This window comes from Anas platyrhynchos, chromosome 1, assembly GCF_047663525.1.
Source record: "Anas platyrhynchos isolate ZD024472 breed Pekin duck chromosome 1, IASCAAS_PekinDuck_T2T, whole genome shotgun sequence".
NCBI lineage: Eukaryota > Metazoa > Chordata > Aves > Anseriformes > Anatidae > Anas > Anas platyrhynchos.
This window is the reverse complement of record NC_092587.1, coordinates 122647840-122666191: the sequence shown is the minus strand read 5'-3', so window position 1 is coordinate 122666191 and position 18352 is coordinate 122647840. Positions and strand designations below refer to the sequence as shown.

Genomic DNA, 18352 nt, shown 5'->3' with positions numbered 1-18352 from the left:
CCGGAGCAGCTCCCGGGGGCGCCGCCCCGGGGCCCGACGGGGCGCACGGGGGCCGGCCCGGGCCGCTCCTCGGCGGGGAGAAGCCGCCCCCGCCTCCTCCTCCTCCTCCTCTTTTTCCCTTCTCCTCCTCCTCCTGCTCCTGCTCCTCCGCCTGATTTACAGCGCAAGGGTGCCGGCAGGCCGCCGCGCTCCTCGGCCGGCCCCCGACGGGTTTTGCGGCCGGGAAATCCCCGCTGGAAGCGGCGGCGCTTGGCGCTGCCGGGCCCCCCGGGACTCCTCGGGTGTAGGGGCGTGGGGAGGCCCCCGGGGTCCCCTGGGTGGGCGCGGAGCTGCTGGCAGCGCTGGGGCATGGTGCCGCTGCGGTGGCTGGCGGTGCGTGTTTGCTTTTCGAGCGGCGTTGGTGGTGGAGAAGTTGTTATCCCTCGGGATCGCACCGCGCCGTCCGAGATAACCTCGATGTGCGGGAGCCCTTGGAGCAGCTCCCCGGTGCAAAGCTGCTCCTGCACAAGTAACCCGAGCGGCTATTTGCTCATCAGAGCCTCCGCATCCGAGCCCTCTGTTAGATTTTGATTATTATTATTATTTATTTATTCGGGAGGCGCGGGATATGAGACGCTGCCTGTGCTTGAAGTTGGCTCCTGTATCCACAGCGGTCTCCCGGCCCTTTCAGAAGAGCCTCTGGAAAGTCGAGGGAACTTGGAGAACTGGGTCCCGGCCTATATTTGTACCTGACACAGTTTTGCTACCTACGAGAATCGCTATGTTTTATATAGCAAGTGACCTCCGCGTACTATTACCTTTTTATTTTTTCGAGGTTGTTCTGGGGGTGGAAAGCAAGGAGGAAGGGGAAATACTGATTCCCCCCCCCCCCCCCCCCTTCTTGTAATTTTGGTCCGTGGGTTGGCTGCCTTTATCTATTTTTCTCCAATCTTTGCTTTTTCCTTCCCTTTTGGCCTTGAATGTCCTCTTGGTTCTTTATGGATTACGCCGCGCTATTAGTGGTGAAAGTACGCCAGCACTCATTCAACAATTTTAGCATCAATTCCTATAAACTGGTGTTTTATATGACATGTGCCATTTTTCTGCAAGAATACTGCTTGCGAAACTAGTTTCGCCTTGGAGCAAAGGCGGAAAGATAAACAAGGCTGCATAGCCAAAACACTGGCAATCTCTGCCTCCTTCCAAATCTTTTAAAGTCACGGAGTAATATTTTCAGGATTAGGCTGCTGCCTCTGAGGAGGGAATGTCGCTGGCGTTAAAAAAAAAAAAAAAAAGGAGAAAAAGCTAATGCAAATTAGAGAAAAATAATTTTCTTTCAGCGATATGCAATGTATTAGTCACTTGTTATCATGCTTAGAGGCAGACCTCATTTGCGCGTCTGCCAACTCGTTCACATCTGCTCAGAGCTGTTCAGGGCATTTTAACCTTGGCGGTGTCGTGTCGTAGTCCCACGGATCAAGAACGAGTAATTAAAGCTCTAAGCAGCAGCAAAAATTCATAGCCGCCCATCTGCAGCGCAGTTCGCTCGCTGCTTTGTCTCGGTGCGGAGCTCCGCGAGGGGAGCGCGGGGCCGGCAGCGGGATGCGCGGCTCTGCCGGCCAACTTTCTGCTCTTTACCCTTTTTTTTTTAAATTAATTCTTTTTCTTTCATTTCCATTTTTTCCCATGGAAAATATGTTTTTTTTTAAAATTTTTTTTTTTTTTCCCGTGTGCTGGGAGCAGGGCTGCGGGGCGCTTCGCTGCGCCCGCTGTGGACGTGCGACTCTTCCGAAGGGCTGCGGAAGGTGATGTGGGGTTGGGACACGGAGCTGCCGAGACGTTTGCAGAGGTGCTCGCAATGCGGCTTTCGTAACCCAGGAATCTCCAAAAGTGCTCAGGGAAAAAAAAAAAAAAAAAAAAAAAAAAAAAAATCCCAAACACCACATTTCCCGGCAAGGAGAAACGTTAGCGCCGTGCGCCCGACATAAACTTTGGGGCGAGGCTGGTTTTGATGCATTGTTTAGGAGAAACCGAGCTGTTTGTTGTTAGGGGGGGGGGAAGAAAAAGGGGAGAAAAAGCCCCAACTTCCCAAGCACTTTTTCACCCAAGTCTCCGCACACCTGGGGCCCGAGCCGGCCCGGCAGGGGCCGTGCAGACAAAGCCCTGCGGGGCCGGGGAGCCCTGCAGGCCAGCCCGCCGGCTCGGAGGAGAGCCGGAGCGCCCCGAGCCGAGGATTTTCGCTGCTGGGCGCCGGCCATTTGCTGCAGCAGGCGCGGAGCCGCCGTTCCCCGGCGGGGCTGCCGGAGACGGGGAGGGGGGGACCGCGGGGAGGTGGAGGGGGAGCCGCTCTCCCCATCCATCAGCCCCTCGGAGCTGTTGCTCCGTAAATGAGGGAACCACAGGCCCTGTCAGCCGCAATTATGCAAAATGAAGTCGTCCGTGATCAATATCTCCCAACGTGCCCGACGGATGCGGGGGGGGGGATAAAGGGGGGGCCGCCCCCGCCCGGCGTGCCGCGGCGGCTCCGCGCCGGGGCTCTCGGTGCGCAGGGGGTGGCCGGAGGGAAGGCGAGGGCGCACGGCCAAAAATCAGCCCCGCAGCCCCCCCGGGGGGGCTGGGGGGGGTGCGCTGGGGGCCGTGCTCCGGGATTTCTGCGGGGAGAGCGCCGCGGAAGCGAGCGCAGCCTTGCGCCCAAGCCCTCGCTCGCAGGAGCACTCGGACTCCTTTAGGCGATGTGGGGGGGACCCTCCCCCCCCCCGGGTCCCCGAAGTTTGCGGAGATGGCAGGGGGAAAGGGGGGGGCTCGGTGAATGGCGAGCCCGTCGCGCTGCGCTCGCCCAGCCTCCCGCGGCCGAACAATGGGGGACGGGCGGGGGAAGGGGCTGGCTTGGTGGTATTTGTCTTTTTTTCTCTTTTTTTTTTTTTTTTTTTTCCTCCTTTTTCTTTTCTCTTCCCTTCCCCTCTCTTTTCTTCCTCTCGCCCTCCTGAAAAGCAAAAGCCACCCCGGCGGAAAGGCAACAATGAGGGCTCCCCGGGGCTGCCGAGTGCGCGGCGGGTTAATGGGGTGGGGGCGCGCAGGGCAGCGCCCTCCCTTCCCCTTCCCCTGGCCGCGGCTGCGGGCTGCAATTACCTCGAGTGCGCATTTTGTGCCCGGCGTGTGCGAGCAGAGGAGGAGGAGGAAAAGGAGAGGGGGGGGGGGGGGGGAGAAGAGCCGGGGCCGCCCGGGCGCCCCCGCTGCCGCCGCTGCTCCTCCTTCGCAGCCGGGGCTCGGCTGCTGCCTGTTGTCTCTGGCAGCGGCAGCGGAAACCTCGCTCCCGTGCGTGTGTGCGAGCGGGTGTGCGAGGGTGTGCAGGGAGGGAGTGTGTGCGTGTCTCTAAAATGGCGCGGACGGCCTGGGTAGGGAGATGCCGCGGCGGGTGGGCGACGGAAAAGGGGGGCCGGGCTCTCGCCGGGGGGGCCCCGGCTACCGGGGGGGCTCCCGGGGCTCGCCGCGGGGCCACCGCTTTGCGGCTCCCCCCCCCCTGCCACCGCCTCCGGGAGCGGCGCCGGGTGCGGGGGGAAACCCCCGGCCCTGCTGGAGCCCCCCCCCCGGGCACCGCCGGGTCTCCTCGGCCTGCCTTCGGGGCTGGGGGGGCTTCGGGCACGCCGGGCAGAGGGGAATTGGGTGTCGGAGGGCCGGTGCGGGGCCGCCGGGGCGGTGTTTCCCTCGGATCCCCGGGAAATCCTCGGTGCGGCGACGCCTCCAAGTTGGGTACCAGCCGCCTCGCCTAACCCCGGGGGTGCGGGAGGGCTGGGGGGGGCTCCGCAGCCCCGTGTCGAGCCCCCCCGGCGTGCTCTGACCCCTTCCACCCCGCGTTTGTCCCGTCCTCTTCAGGTGCTGGCGCTGCCTGTGCCCGGGGCAGCCCGGGCCCCCGGGGCCGCCCCCACGGAGCAGCAGCCCCGGCGGGGGCTTTCCCCAGGGCTTCCCGGCGGGCAGCGCCCCGTGGGCTCCGGGCAGGGTTATTTGAAGGCTCGCCAGCCATTTTAACTTTCCCTTATTGGCCTCCTCCCCCGCCCCCTTCCCCAGTTCCTAGGCTTATCATTAATTGAAAACTTTTTTTTTTTTTTTTTTTTTTTTCCCCTTCTTCTCCTTTTCCCTCCTCCCTTCCCTTTTTGGCTGCAGCCGGCGCTGAGAGCAATGCAATGATTTGCCTCGCAGCATATGGGAAAGGGGGAAAGCGCTGCTGCCGCTACGGCGCAGCGACGGGGCTGTGCAGGGGCCAAGGCGTGACAGACGGCGCGGGGGGGGGGGGAGCCGGGGAAAGAGAGGGGGGGGACCCGCAGCTCGCAGCCCCCCCCCCGACAGCATCGGGGCGGGGGAGGAGGAGGAAAAATCGGGGGGAGATGGAGAAGAGGGGGGGGATCTCCACCGGGCGCTGCGCAGCGGCCCCCCCGCCGCCGTGCCCCCCGTCGGGGGAAAGGCGAGGGGGGGAGCCCCGGCGGCTGGGAGCGGAGCGGCGGCCCCGGCTGCCCCCGGCTGGCTCCGCAGCGCTGTGTTTACACGGCAGAAAGTCCCGGTCGCCGTCCCACACGTGATGGGGATGTTGGGGGGGAGCCGCCGGGAGCGGGGGGGGGCTGCGGCAGGAGCCTTAAAATAGCCGCCGACCCCCTTGCGCTCGCCTGCGCGCTGCCGAGAAGCGAAGCGCAGCAGCGTGGCGCATGACTCAAGATGTATTTTAAATCGGTTTAGCGATCTCGCTGGCGCATTGTGCTTAGCTTTCTGGTTAAATGAAATGCCACACGTCCCGGGTAAAGGTCAAACTTCTTCTCTAATCCGCGGATCCGAGCGGCGGCTACTTAGGCTGCAGCTTCCTCCTCTGGTTTACAAAACGTGTCACTAGCGGTGATGCCGTGTGGAGATTGCAGAAAATAACCCGCGGTATTTTTTTTTTTTTTTGGTGTTAAAAAAAAAAAAAAAAAAGCGCAGCCACCCCTCTAGTTTAAACGCCGGTCTAATATTAGATCGCTGGCTGTTGCCAGAGCTTTATACGGCGCGTTGTAAACGGCGCAATAACACGGTGGCTTTAAAGTCTCCTTTCGAGCGGGTGGCACAGGTCGTTGTTTTTATAACTCGTAAATATGTAAGTCGGAGGCACAAGATAAACGAGGGAGCCGCACACATTCATAAGCAGCTGCCCGCATTTAAGCTTATAAATACCGCGCAAGCGCTGCCCTTTAAATCAAGCTCCAGATGAGCGGTCTGAGGGCTAATCGAAGTCGATTGCTACGAGTCCCCGATTGCTTTTCACTCCCTCTCGCAGGGATTTTCACAAATCTAGAAATGATCCTTTCAGTGGCCTGGAACCAAGCGGCGGCGGTAGGCAGGAGGTGAGGGGGGGGGGGAGAGAGAAAGAAAGAGGGGGGGCCCCGGCCCCGAGCTGGGTAATTTATTGCATTGTTTTTAATTTCCGAAAGGCCGCCTTGTTTGCTTAAGCGCCTGCCGGTGCCACCGGCGCGCTCCCTCGCTCGCTCGGCGGCTCGCAGCCGAGCTCCAACCTCCCCCCCCTCCCTTTTTTGCTCCGTCCTTCCCCCCCCCCCCCCGCCTTCCTCCTCCTCCTCCCCCCCGACGGCTGCCGAGGGCTCTCTGTGGCTTGTGCAAGTGGAAACTGGCGGGCTGCCAGGCGGAGCTCGGAGGTGGAAAGAGTAAAGGCGCCAAAAGGGAACTCGTGCGCCGCTGCACTTCTCCTCCCGCCCCGCTTCCTGGCTCGCTGCAGCCGCCGGCCCCGACGGGCTTCCTCCGGCTCCCCCCTAAATCCCCCCCAACCTCCCGCGGCCGGGTTTTCACCTCGCGTTGGGGAGGGAGGGGGCGCCAAGAGGCTGCCCCCCTCCCCAGCTGTCCCCTGGGGCACGGGGAAGCTTCCTCCCCCCTCTGCCCTCCTCCTCCTCCTCCCCCTCCCCGCGGGCAGCGGGCTTCTCTCGTCTCCACGCCAGGAGCGCGTTAACAAAACTTTGCTGCTGCTGGCGGCCGCGGCTGCCAAAAGTCTGTTGACGTTGCGAGGGAGACCCGAAACGTTTCCCTTTTTATTTTTTTTCCTCTTTTTTTTTTTTTTTTTTTTTCTTTTTTTTTTTAATGGGCTGCCCGAGCAGCGCCGTGCGCTGTGTGCCTGTGCCTGCCTCTCTGCGGCGCGGGGCGCTGGGTGTTCCCGGCTCGGCACGGCTCGGCACGGCACAGCACGGCTCGGCACGGCTCGGCACGCCGCTCGGCAGCACGCCGGGAGGCAGGTTAGTGCTTGCAGGCGCTTTTCACAACTGGTTTCACACGGCGGCAGCGCTGCGGAACCGCGTGTGCCTTGCGTGGCTCGCTCCCCCCCCCCCCAGCCTCTCCTCCTCCTCCTCCTCCTCCTCCTTCTCCCTCCGTGCCTCCTCCTCCTCCTCCTCCTCCCCAGCCGGCCCCCCTCCCTCCGTGCATCACCGGCTATATTTAGCCGCAAATAGCTTTATCGGCCAGACACCTCCCGGAGGAAATGCCGGGCGCTCTCCGGCGGCCGAGCCCTGCTCCGAGCCGCGGGGGCGCCCGGGGGGCCGCGGGGAGCTCCTGCGCCCTGCAGGGGAGACGGGGTACAAGGAGGAGAGAGGGAAGAAGAAGAGGAGGAGGAGGAGGAGGAGAGGGGGGAGGAAGAAGAAGAAGGGCCGTGTCCTTGGTTTCCTCCGCCGCTGGTACCTTGCGCTGGAGCGCGCAGCTCAGCCTGCCGTCGGGGTTTCATAACGGGGCCGCCCCCGCGGAAGTGCGGTATAAATAGGAGCGTTTCCATCCTCCCCACGGCCCCCCCGCTGCCCCGAGGGCTGTCGGTGCCCTCGGTCACCCGCTGGAGCCCCCGGCCATGCAGCAGAGCCCCCCCGGCACGCCACCGGTCCCAGCGAGTGGTGGCTGCTTGGCTCATGTCCCCCCCCCCCTCGAGGGACAGGCGACGGGAGGGAGGAGGAAAGGAGAAAGGGGTGTGCGAAGAGTTAAAAGTCTGTTGCTCGTTGCAATGAAATTATGGCTGGCAGTGGCGCCGCTGCTCGTTCAGCAGACCTCCACTTTTAAGCAGTTCACAAGAAGTTCATCAGGGCGGCGATGAGGAAGGCGCACACGCGTGCACCCGGGGCCGTGCGCGCCCAGGGGGCGGCTTTTGGGGACGGGGGCTGGCAGCGTGGTGCCCAGAGGGCTTGGTGCCCACGCTTCTCCACACCCTGCGTGGCTGTGCCAGAGGGATACGGGGCCTGCGGGTCACCCGCTGCACGCGGGGAGCCCATCGGTCCCCCACACGGCTCTGGCGGTTCGTTATCTGCACGTGTCAGGGGACGGATGGCTCTGGTTGAGGCACGGCGCCTTATCTCGGCGATACGTTTCCAGCAGGGAAAGCGGGACACCCCGAAAGCCAGCGGGGTGTGAGCCAGGCCTCCTGTGAGCCCGGCCTCCCGCGAGCCCGTGCCCGTTGCTGGCAGCTGATGCAGCGCGCGGGGCGGCTACTAACCTTATGTAAAACCCTAAATCACTCTCGCCATGCTGCCGCTGCCTCTATTGAAAACATTACGAGCGGCGCATCTGGAAAACAGTAAATCTGTCCAGAAACCGTCTTTCCAGTGAAATAACTCCTTCTGAATGATAGCGCGGTATCTAATCTCCGCAGATTTTTGTTTCCTCGCAGCGATTTTTGTGGACTTCATTATGGAAAGCTAACCGTTCTGGAGAGAGGAGGGTCAACACGCCGTTTCATTAATATACATTTGTTCCAGACGTGGAGTTTTGCACAAAAGGCCTCTCTAAGGGGAGAAGAAAGTGTTCGGGAACAAGGCTTTCCTGCCGTTTTAGTTCTTAAATCTCTCTGAACGTGTGTGAAGTATTGTGTTAAAGGCACAATCTGGGATTCTTCCCCATTAAATGCCAAAGCGATCATTTGCATATTCTGTAGCCTAACAAAGGAAATGAGTTTGCTGGGGAAGCATGTATGCTTTGGGAGACGTTATGCATTAAACTCCCAGTGGTCAATCACCCGTTACTGGCTTGTGTGTGTGTAAAAGGAGTATCATGCCTCCCGCTTAAAGGCTTCTATTTTTGTGAGAGAGGAAGAGCTGAGGGATATCCTGTGCATTAAAGGCTCCCCCTACTTATTAACCCAGCATTTAGCAGCAGGATGCAGGCTGAAGCTCAGTCAAAAGAAACGACTCAACCTCCAAAGAGCAATTAAAATCTTGCACTGGAATAAATCATGCGCCGCGATAATCCTGTTAATAAAACGCAGCTTGTCCTGACACTTCACTCATGCAGCAAACTAGAATTTAATGCGAGCGGAGGTGGCGTGAGGAGAGGTGGCGGGGAGGGAGAGGCATTCCCCTCCGCCGCTGGACGCGAAAATGCGGTTACCTTTCACCTGCCTCTCCCGCTGCACGCAGCGCCGATCCTCTCGGACTGCTAATACTTCTCCAGCGAGCCCGCTAATGATTTCTTTCCCTGGAGTGAGCAGGCGTCATTGAATTACTGAAAGCACTCGCAGCAGCAGCAGCAGCAGCAGCAGCTCCGATGCAGAAGCCACCAGGGCTCGGTGCTTAATCAAATCAAGGGGTGGGGAGCTCGCCAACCCACTTACTATTTTTAACCCCTTTCTCCAAGTTAGCCATGTGCAGACGCTCAAGGGGAGGTTTTTATTTGGCTCCCTTCCGCGGAAAGCGGCTCCTCGGTCTCGCTCCTCACGTGAACGCTTTCCCAGCCCTCGGTGCGGCTCACGCACACGGTGCGGGGCTGCTGCTCCTGCGACGCACATCCTGCTCCCCTGTGCTCCCAACGCGGGGCTTTTGGCAGCCTGCCCGCCTGCCTGCGGGTGCTTTCCAACCTGCCCCCGGCGCCCAGGGGCTCCCCTGCCCTTTCGGCCCCTGTGAGGTGAACGTTTGGGTACCGGCGCGCACTTGGCCGGCTGAATCATTTCGTGTTCAAATTGAAGGCGGCGGAGAAAGTTTTATTTGTCGATAGCCTGGAATGATTCTTAATTTTCTGGATGCGCGCTGGGGAAAAGATCCATCTCCTCTGACCTATAAATGCCCTCAATTTGCTCCTTTATTGCAGGGTATCTCCCTTAGCGGTTAACGTAGGCAGCTCGCTCCCCGCACCAATCCTGCATTCATTATTAATTACCCGGAGGGAGGCTGGCTGCTCCGCTGTGATGTTTGCACTTCCTCCTAGACAAATCTGCTCAACTTTTTTTTTTTTTTTTCCCCTTTTCTTTTTTTTTTTTTTAATAGAATATAAAACCGTGAAGAAAAGCAGCGATTTTTAAGAAGACGTCATGCTTTCTGCAACTCCCCTGTATGGCAACGTTCATAGCTGGATGAGCAATGAAAGGGTCCGCATGTGTGGAATTAATGAAGACAGGTAAATATTTAAGCTCCTGGCGAGTTAAACCGCGCCGTAATTCTGCAGCTGAGGGTCTCGGAGTTCGTTCGCTTCCTTCCCCGGAGCCGGAGCAGGGAGCTGCCTCCTCGCATCGAGATCAGCCCGGCTCCGAGGGGGGAGGCGGGGAGAAACCAGCCGTGCCCGAGAGCGGTGGAGCAGCCGGTGATTTACTATTTAACAGGCAACCTGGGTCAGCGAAGCGGGGACGCCCTTTAAAGAGATTACTCCCCAAAGCAGCCTTTAAGCGCGCTTTTACAATTAATTTATTATTTCATATTTGTGAAGGGGAATTAAAGCCAGCGCCGCGCAGGCTCTCGCCGTGGCTCTGTGCGGCGGGGGGGGCTCGGACGTGGCGCTCGGTGTTCTCCACCTTCAAACAAACAGCTTGGCCTGTGCAATAGGAATGGTGGCCTGTTCGTGGCCAAATATTGTTCCTTTGATGATCAAAATTACAGTTTTTAATAATTTTCAATGGGGTGATGCAGGCGCTTGCAGTGCCCTCAGCACGGAGCTTCAGGTACGCCTTCAATTCCCCGTGCCAATTCCGTGTGGTTTTAGTGTTTTTCTGCCTTCCCTTTGAGCCTGTGTTCTCACCGGCGTGGGGAAAGGCTCCCAGAAGCCGGGGAAAGTTTTGGGGTTTTGCAGGGAAAACTACTCGCAAACATAAACTGCGGGAAAGCAGCCAAGCGTCTCGCTTGGCAGCCCTCACCTCTCCTCACAGTTTTTTGGGTACGGCTTTACGTGTCGCGTTTCCGAGGGAGGCGATGGCGTGCCTTTAATAAAGCTCTTGGAGTGCAAGGGGTTCTGTGGGGTAATGGTGAAAGTTTCCTTCTGCCGCACGTCAGCGGTTTTTATCCCCGGGATTTGAAATTTGGCACTAAGGTATATTCTTTATCGGTGCTTGCCGTGATAACAAGTCCCAGTGCTGCAACACTGGTATGGCACAGATGTGCAGCTCCCTCTTTAGCATGGAGCAGCTGACGTTTGTGTGATACAAGTTGCGTGTGTTTTAATTTTCTCCTTTGCAGCCTTTATGGGCGCTACGTGAAAAGGGCACGTTGAAAATGGTGTGTTTTCTCCTTGGGAAAGAAAAAAAGGCGGTGGGGGGGGTCAAAATAGAAAAGCTTGGCAACAATCCTGTGCGTTGGAAGAGACTGCTCCGAGATGCGCTTAGCACGGTCCTGGTTTCCAAACCCTTTGTAGTTGTTTTCAAATGGTCCTCGCTTTGTGAAGCAGTCACCGTGCGCTGGTACACGGCACGGTAAATACGGTGTCGCGTGGGACTTCCCTAGGGGAATCAGGGTATGGAGGTGACACAGCCTCGTGCTGATAGGAGATGCATGGGATGTCTCCCGATAACAAGCTTCTGTTTTTAAAACAGGAAAATTCCAGTTAATGATGGCGATGCACCGAAAAGCAGACTGGAGTTGAGGGAGGAAAATCACCTGAATCACAGTGTGGTAAGAAGCCGTAGCTTCGTGCTGAGCCTGCATCAGCGCCTGTCCTTCCCTCCCCATCTCCACCCTCGGGCGTTAGTGCATGTTGCCTTTGGAGACGCGATTAAAATGCCTTTTTCTTGCAGTTTTATCCATGCTCGGGCACGCAGGGGTTCTTTCTGGGAAGCGGTGACACGGGGCTCTTTTGCTTATCTCGTTAGTCTCTCCGCTCTGACTTCGTGGTGTGCCTTGCTGGGTGACTTCACCGCCTTTCCCTCGCTCCGTCATGAGTAATGTCACGCAGCACACCACGACGTCTAACGAGAGGGTTTAATCCTCGAGCACATCGACATTTCAGCAAAGCTGGCAGTTTCCTCCGTCGAGTGTACGTGGGGAGCAGCGAGCGGCGAAGAAGCTCAGCGCTGTGCCGTTGAGTGACGGCAGATGTTCCTCTGTGCCACGTGCTTAGATGCCTTGCCTCGCGGATCAACCTTGCGGAGGAGGTCCTGGAGGAGGAGGAGGAGATGCTCTCCCTCCTTCTCTCTTGGCTCTCCTCCAGGCTCTGCTCTCCGTGCCCTCACCCTCTTGCTCTGTGGGGCTGGGGTCAAGGAGTTGGAGCCAGCTGGCGCAGTGCTGCACGGGAGCAGTGCCACCGAGCGTCAGCTCTGGGCCACTTTTGGGTGTTTGGGCTACGGGTCCTCAAGCCTTTGGTTTTAGTTTTCAGATGTAGAGTGATCCTTATCTTTTTGTCTGCGGTGGTCTGTGTTGTTCTGCAGCTTCCTGTCCTCACGCTCTCCGGCGTGGCCAACCTTGTGCATGCTTTCCCAGCGAAACGTGTGTTTGTTTGCCTCGGTGGTGCTTCTCTTCAAAACGATGACGTGTATCTGTAGTCTGAGCGGTAGCAGTTTCAGCAGAATGCCAAAGTAACCTATTTCTTGTTCTGTGTAAAGGTGGATGCAACTACAGCCCATCGCATTGACAGTCTCGCAGCTCTGAGTATGGACAGGTCTGGACTTATGCGAGAAGGACTCAGAGTCCCCAGTAGTATTGTCTATTCCAGCTTGTGTGGGATCGGCTCCGAAAAGTCGCGGGATGCTACGAGTTCTATAGCTGGTCTCGGATTTACTCCCGAAAGAAATCCAGAGATTCAGTTTAAGTCTAACCCCCCTGAAGCGGTAGAAAATGCGGCCGTCGCTGGAAAAGGCCCGAACGGCTTCAGCGCTATATACAAAACGCCACCTGGAATACAAAAAAACTCTGTCCCCACGGGAGAGACGCTGGGCTTGGACCGAGCCGCGAGCGACAAGCAGAGCCCCCTCGGTGTCAATGGTGCTAGCTACCTAAGGCTCCCCTGGGTGAATCCCTACATGGAGGGGGCGACACCCACCATATACCCTTTCCTTGACTCACCAAATAAGTATTCGTTGAACATGTACAAGGCGTTGCTACCTCAGCAGTCCACTTACAGCTTACCGCAGCACCTGGCCTACTCGCCCGTGTGCACGAACGGTGAGCGCTTTTTGTACCTGCCTCCCTCCCACTACGTCGCCCCGCACATCCCCTCGTCGCTCGCCTCGCCCATGAGGATCTCGGCCGCCTCGGCCTCTCCGGCCATCCCGCCCTTGGTGCACTGCCCGGATAAGAGCTTGTCCTGGAAGATGGGGGTGAGCCCCGGCACCCCCGTCGAGGCGCACGCCTACCCGCACCTGCAGAACAGCAAACAGCCCCGCGTCCCCGCCGCCAAGACGGCGCCCAGCGGCATGGCGCCCGACCCCGCGCTCCTGCTGCCCCACTCGCCGCGCCCGTCCCCACGCCTCCCGCTGCCCGCCCAGGTCGGGGACGCCTACGCCGAGTTTCACAAACACTTCCCCAGCATCGCCACCTCGCCCTCCTCCTCGGTTGCGCTCCCCAAACCCTACCTGAACGTGAGCGCCGACTTCCCACCCGCCCGGCTGCCCAACGGGAAGCTGCCCAAGGCTGGCGAGGCGGCCGAGGGACCTGCCCAGGCGGCGCCGCACGTCAGGAAAGCCGGCCACGACCGCAAAGACAGCCGGTCGCCCCCGCTCCTGGAAAAGCAGGCTCCAACCAAAGACGTCACCGACAAGCCCCTGGACCTGTCGGCCAAGGTGGTCGACGCCGAGGCCGCCGGCAAAGCGGAGCACGTGAAAAAGATGCCGCCGACGGTGCTGGTGCACGGCCGGGCGGGAGGCGGCGCGCTGCTGCCGGGGGGCGATGCCCAGAAGGAGACCCTTTCCCCCGGGAACGGCTGCCCCATCTACCGGCCCGAAATCATCAGCACGGCGCCGTCCTCCTGGATCGTTCCCGGCCCCGGCCCCGGCGAGGAGAGCGGCAAAAGCGTCCCGCTGAAAAACAAGGCGCTGGACTGGGTGATCCCGCAGCAGCGGAGCTCCTCCTGCCCCAGGATGGGCGGCACAGAGGCGGTGGTCGGTAGCGTTGCGGGGACGGTGCCGACGGGGGGGCGGCCGGCCTCGGCCTCGCCGGCTCCCAACGCCAACGCCGACTGCGCCAAGGCGGCCCGGGGCGGCGCGGAGAGCACGGCCTCCGTCATCCAGCACGTCGGGCAGCCCGTGGCCGCCTCGGCCAAGCACAGCAATAAGGTGGCCAAGTCCTGCGGCCAGGAAGCTAATTTCAAGGCCAGCGAGAGCGCCCTGGCCTCCAGCCCCATATTTCTGCCGCCCAACGAGGCGTTTCGCTCCCCGCCTCTGCCCTACCCCAGGAGTTACCTCCCGTACCCCGTGCCGGAGGGTCTGGCCATCAGCCCCCTGTCCCTGCACGGGAAGGGGCACGTCTACCCGCACCCGGTCCTGCTGCCCAACGGCAGCCTCTACCCCGGCCACCTGGCTCCCAAACCCGGCCTCCCCTACAGCCTCCCGGCTGGCCGGGGCGAGTTCATGACCTACCAAGACGCGCTGGGCATGGGGATGGTGCACCCCATGCTGCTGCAGCACTCGGCGCTGGAGATGAGCAAGGAGGAGAAGTCGGAGAGGAGGTCGAGGTCCCACGAGAGGGTGCGCTACGAGGAGCCGGCGCTGCGCAGCAGGCTGCCCGAGCTGCTGGAGACCGGCGGCAAGATGCACTTCGAGGCAGCCGGCGACAAGAGCGCGAAGCTGCACCAGAGCTCCGGCCACGGCAAAAACGCTGCCAAAAGCGACAAGCACCTCTTCCCGGACCTGCTGCGAGACGAGCAGGATGCTAAAAGCGAAACGAATTTAACGAAAAGCGGCTTCGCTGCCGAGAGCGGCAATCAGGCTAATGACCCTACGAAGCACAAGGTAGAACAGGCGTCTCAGCACAGAGATTTTATTGTGATGAGAGAGGAGTTTGGAAGAAATAACGATCTGCACGAAACCTATAATTTTAAGCAAGCCCAGGGCTCGGCCGTGTTCGGCTTGAGGAAGGAGGACTTACCTGCCAGCCAAAACAAAGAGAGGGCGGCCGTGCAGCCCGCGCCTGCCTTCCTGGAAGCTGCCCACGAGACCGATGGCCCGGCTCTGGCTTTCAGCAAAGTGCAGGACGACGCCAAGCAGTTCTGCATGGCAAGCACGCAGCCGAGCCTCGACACCAATCAGACCTATACCAAAGATGGAGCCGACGACGCGGACTCTGCGGATGGCAAAATACTGAAACCCAAGCCATCCAAACTGGCAAAACGGATCGCAAACTCTGCCGGTTATGTAGGTGACCGCTTCAAGTGTGTGACGACCGAACTGTACGCAGATTCGAGTCAGCTCAGCCGGGAGCAGCGGGCGCTACAGGTGAGTCCCTGCGGCTTAACGACCGCGGCGCTTTTAAGTGATTTCTCGGCTGTAAGTCGCAGTCAAGTATTAAAGTTTGGCATAAGCAGCGCAGGTGGGGAAGCGCAGGGATTTTTTTCCGCTAGGGCGTGCTCGTCAGGAACGGTTAAAAATAGCGAAAGAAGTCTGTTAATTAAAGCGAGGTTACGTAAAGAATAGTATGTATGGCTTTTGTTGTATGCGTGCACGAGTAAGTTTTAAAGGGCTCTTAATAAGATCTGCTAGAAATGTTAATGTATGTATGAAATGTTTGCGCAGCTACGGAGGGGAGTCGAGCAGGAATGCATGCTATGCTAGCGCTAGCGGTGGCTGTAATTTCTCACTTGGCCTGCAGTGTCAGCCAGCAAAGTGTATCCAGAAGTTCTGATTAGTATGCCAAACGTGACGTGTGATGGAGAGGAGTAGCAGCCATGTATTAGTGGGTCTTATGCAACGTTTTCACCAGGAGAATGTGTAGTAAAGAGTAGGAGCAGTGCTGAGGTTTGCTGCTGAGGGATGGCAGACAGATACTGTGTAGGAATAGCCTTAAGGTATTTTACTTTTAATGAACAGATGAGTTAAGCCAAATTGTTTTGCATTGTTAAGAAAAGAAGTGGTTTGTGCTTATAAAAATGGATGAAATTATCTAAATGATCCATTGAGTGCCCATTTTAATTACATAGATGGAAGGATTACAAGAGGACAGTATTTTATGTCTACCTGCTGCTTACTGTGAGGTCAGTTCTTCAAATTTTTATTACTAGACTCTTACATAAACCTTTGAGTTAAATTTCATTTCCAAATACACAAAGGGAAGTTTGTGGGCCATGGTCGTCTTTATTCATTGTACAGTTTTGTGTTTTGTTCTTGTTTTGTTCTTGTTTTGTTTTTTTCCCTTTTTTTTTTTTCTTTTTGTTTTTGTCTCTTACCTCCAAAACGGAATGTTTTTGTTTTATATACAGTATGTACGTTTATATATATTTATATCCTTACATATGAAAGAATTGTGTGGCTATTTGCATATAGATGCTAGAATACTGTTTTACGAGCCAGGTAATTTAAACTCTTACGCTAAGCTGTCTCTCTCAAACATTGGTTTTGAGCAGATTTTTCTTTGGAAATACTTTCATATAAGGTAAGGTAAATGAAGTGGCTTTTATCGCAAGACTTTTTTTTTCATATCAATTCTCTTTCTAGCGTGCAATGATGCGCTTCTCAGAGTTGGAGATGAAAGAGAGAGAAGGCCAAACAGCTACCAAAGACTCAGAGGTCTGCAGATTCAGCCAGGCAGACTGGGAAAACTTGAAAGGAAACAGTGAAAAGAAGCCAAAGTCTGTCGCTCTGGAAGATGCCATTGCTGACCAAAATGACAATGACAGATGTAAGCGAGTTTCGATGGCTTTCTGAAGCGTGTGTGTGTGTCTGTGCCGCGGCAGTTCGCAGCAGTGGAACAGTCTCCGTGTTCCTATGGTGCTGCTGCTTCAGGTCGGGAATGTATGAGACCCCAAACCCCAACCTCCATGGGCGTTGGTGGCATGGCCAGGGTAGAAGGGTGATGGGAGCAGGAACGTGCTGGGCTGGCTCAGCCATAAAAAAAACCTGTATAACTCCGAATGATACAAAACTTGTTTGCCTGGGTGACTTCTTGCAGTGGCTGGGGTTGCATGCGCCTGGTCGATGCGGTCCTTGGGGGCTGGAGGGGCTGGCTGCTCCCTCCAGGCTGCGGCAAGGTGTTGGGGCCGTGGAGGCAGCAGCCAGCAGCGCTGCCCCGCAAGCAAGGCAAATGTAAATAAGCAGCGTTAACTTTTTTACCGCATGCAGACAAAATCACTTTTTATTTGGGAACCCTTGGTAAGCATCTGGCTTCCATCAATTTCCAAATTGTTTTTCTTTTACCTAAATAATTAATGGAAGGATCAGTTCCCCCTGCTGCTGCGTTGTTGTTAACCACCCGGAAAAAAAAAAAAAAAAACAAAAAAAAAAACGATGCCGAAAGCATTGCAAAACAAGAGGAAGCGCAGTGCAGGCGTCGTGGTGCGTGCGCCTGTGTGTGCATCTGCGGGTGTGCACGCGCTCGTGTAACTGGGTGGCTAACTCTGCTCTTCTGTAGGTGGAGATGCGCGAGCAGGGCCAGGAGAAGGTTTCATTCGGGCAATTTAATAACTTTGAATTATTGCTCTGGTCTTTGTTTAATGCTTTTGGCAGAGAGCATGCCGGTCAATCGGACTTGCTCGGCTGCTCACCTAAATCAAGTCACTGCGCTATCGCTGTCACTGCCCTAGCAGCCTGAGCAGCAATCGGCCTGGCCAGGCAGCAAGGGGAACTTTTAATTGTTGGAGCGAAGCAGGTGCCGGGGTGGGGACGGGGAGGCTGAGCTCTCTGGGGAGCCAGACGGGTTTTCCCTTTACCACGGTGCCCTGGGGTGGCTCCGGGGAGAAAGGCAACACCATGGTTAAGCTGAGAGCTCAGGGGCTGCTGCCCTGGTGATGCCCTGGGGTCCTGCTGCCAGCTTGCCCTGATGGCAGGGCCAGCCGGGTCCTACGGGGTCGGGGATGTGCATGGGGACGGAGCGAGAGCCTGCACGTGGGGGGCACGTGGGGCATCCCCCTTGGGGGCTGGGGGAGGAAGGGGGGTGCAGCATCGCTGTCTGCTGAAACAGCCTCTCCTCTGCCGTCCTTGCGCGGGGCTGACGTTACGGGGTGTCCTTAAATTCATCTCTTAGTGAGGTCTCCGGCTGCGCTGGCTAAATGGTCTCGTCTAGGTCTGCTGGCTAAAATGTGTTTGAGATGAAAGCGTGTTCAGCTTTACGTTAGCTCGTTCCTCTCTGCTGCTAATGAGCTCTGAATTAACGTGATACTTCAGAGTCTGGCTGCATCTATAGACCCCCAAAATCTCAGCTCGGTTCTGCTGAGGGAGCTCCTCTTTTGCACGCTTGGCCGTGCAGCAGCCGGTACTTACAGGTACAGATTCAGCCCTCAGTAAAAGTTTTTTATCACGGTGTTTCACCTTCTGCCCCCGGGGACAGCAGCTGATAAATCAGGAGGCCGAGTTTCACGCCTCGGGATTGCCTCCGGTGCTCGGTGCTGCCAGCGCTCCCGACACGTCTCCCAGCACGATGCTCACCCCTCTCTCCTTCGCTTATCACCAGCGAGAGCCGTGGCCGCTGATCGTGGGAGAAACTCTATTTTCTTCCCGTTTCCTCCAATTTCTACCCACGCTGATGCGTTTGGCTTGAAAGCTCCCTAACTCCACACAGCTCCCGGTCTGGAGCCTCTCCTGCTTCCCTCTCTGCCTCCCGTGAGCCGTGGCGATGCCGAGGAGGTCGCAAACCCCGAGCAGAGCAGCGCGCCCCGCGAGACCCCCGCCGGGACCACGTCACCTGCCGGGTGTCGGCGGGGAGGGAGGAGGAAAACCGCAACCGAAACTGTGATTGCCGGCTGCCTGCAGGGCTCCTCCGCTGCCGCGGCTGCGGCGCTGCCTCCTCGCCCGCGGCGCCAGATCGGGGCCGTGCCAGCTGCTCGCCCCCTCGGCTCCTCCGAAGCTGCCAGCGCAACAACCAGGACGGGCTGAGTAAGGCAGGCAGGTGGTGCTCACGCAGGCACCTGAGGGGATGCGGGCTGTTTCTTAAGCTCGCCCCGAGGCTCGATAATTTTCCCAGGTGTACAGCACACGAGCTGACTTTTTTTTTTTCTTTCCTTTTTTTTTTTCTTTTTTTTTTTTTCCAGCAACAAAAGC

The 18352-nt window shown here is 57.9% G+C and overlaps 1 protein-coding gene across 7 annotated transcripts in view; it reads left to right on the top strand.

Annotated features, from left to right (window-relative positions):
• BCOR (BCL6 corepressor) overlaps positions 1-18352 on the top strand; it is a 72020-nt gene that overhangs the window by 30168 nt on the left and 23500 nt on the right. For 5 of the 7 annotated variants that reach the window (XM_038171165.2, XM_038171154.2, XM_038171181.2 and 2 more), the window contains exons 2-6: positions 9237-9366; positions 10769-10847; positions 11774-14599; positions 15301-15354; positions 15815-15998. In XM_038171165.2, the coding sequence (XP_038027093.2) occupies positions 9281-9366; positions 10769-10847; positions 11774-14599; positions 15301-15354; positions 15815-15998 (3229 nt within the window). In that variant the 5' untranslated portion in view covers positions 9237-9280. The remainder of the gene's footprint in view (positions 1-9236; positions 9367-10768; positions 10848-11773; positions 14600-15300; positions 15355-15814; positions 15999-18352) is intronic. The other 2 variants (XM_038171190.2, XM_038171176.2) reach the window with 1 other exon arrangement.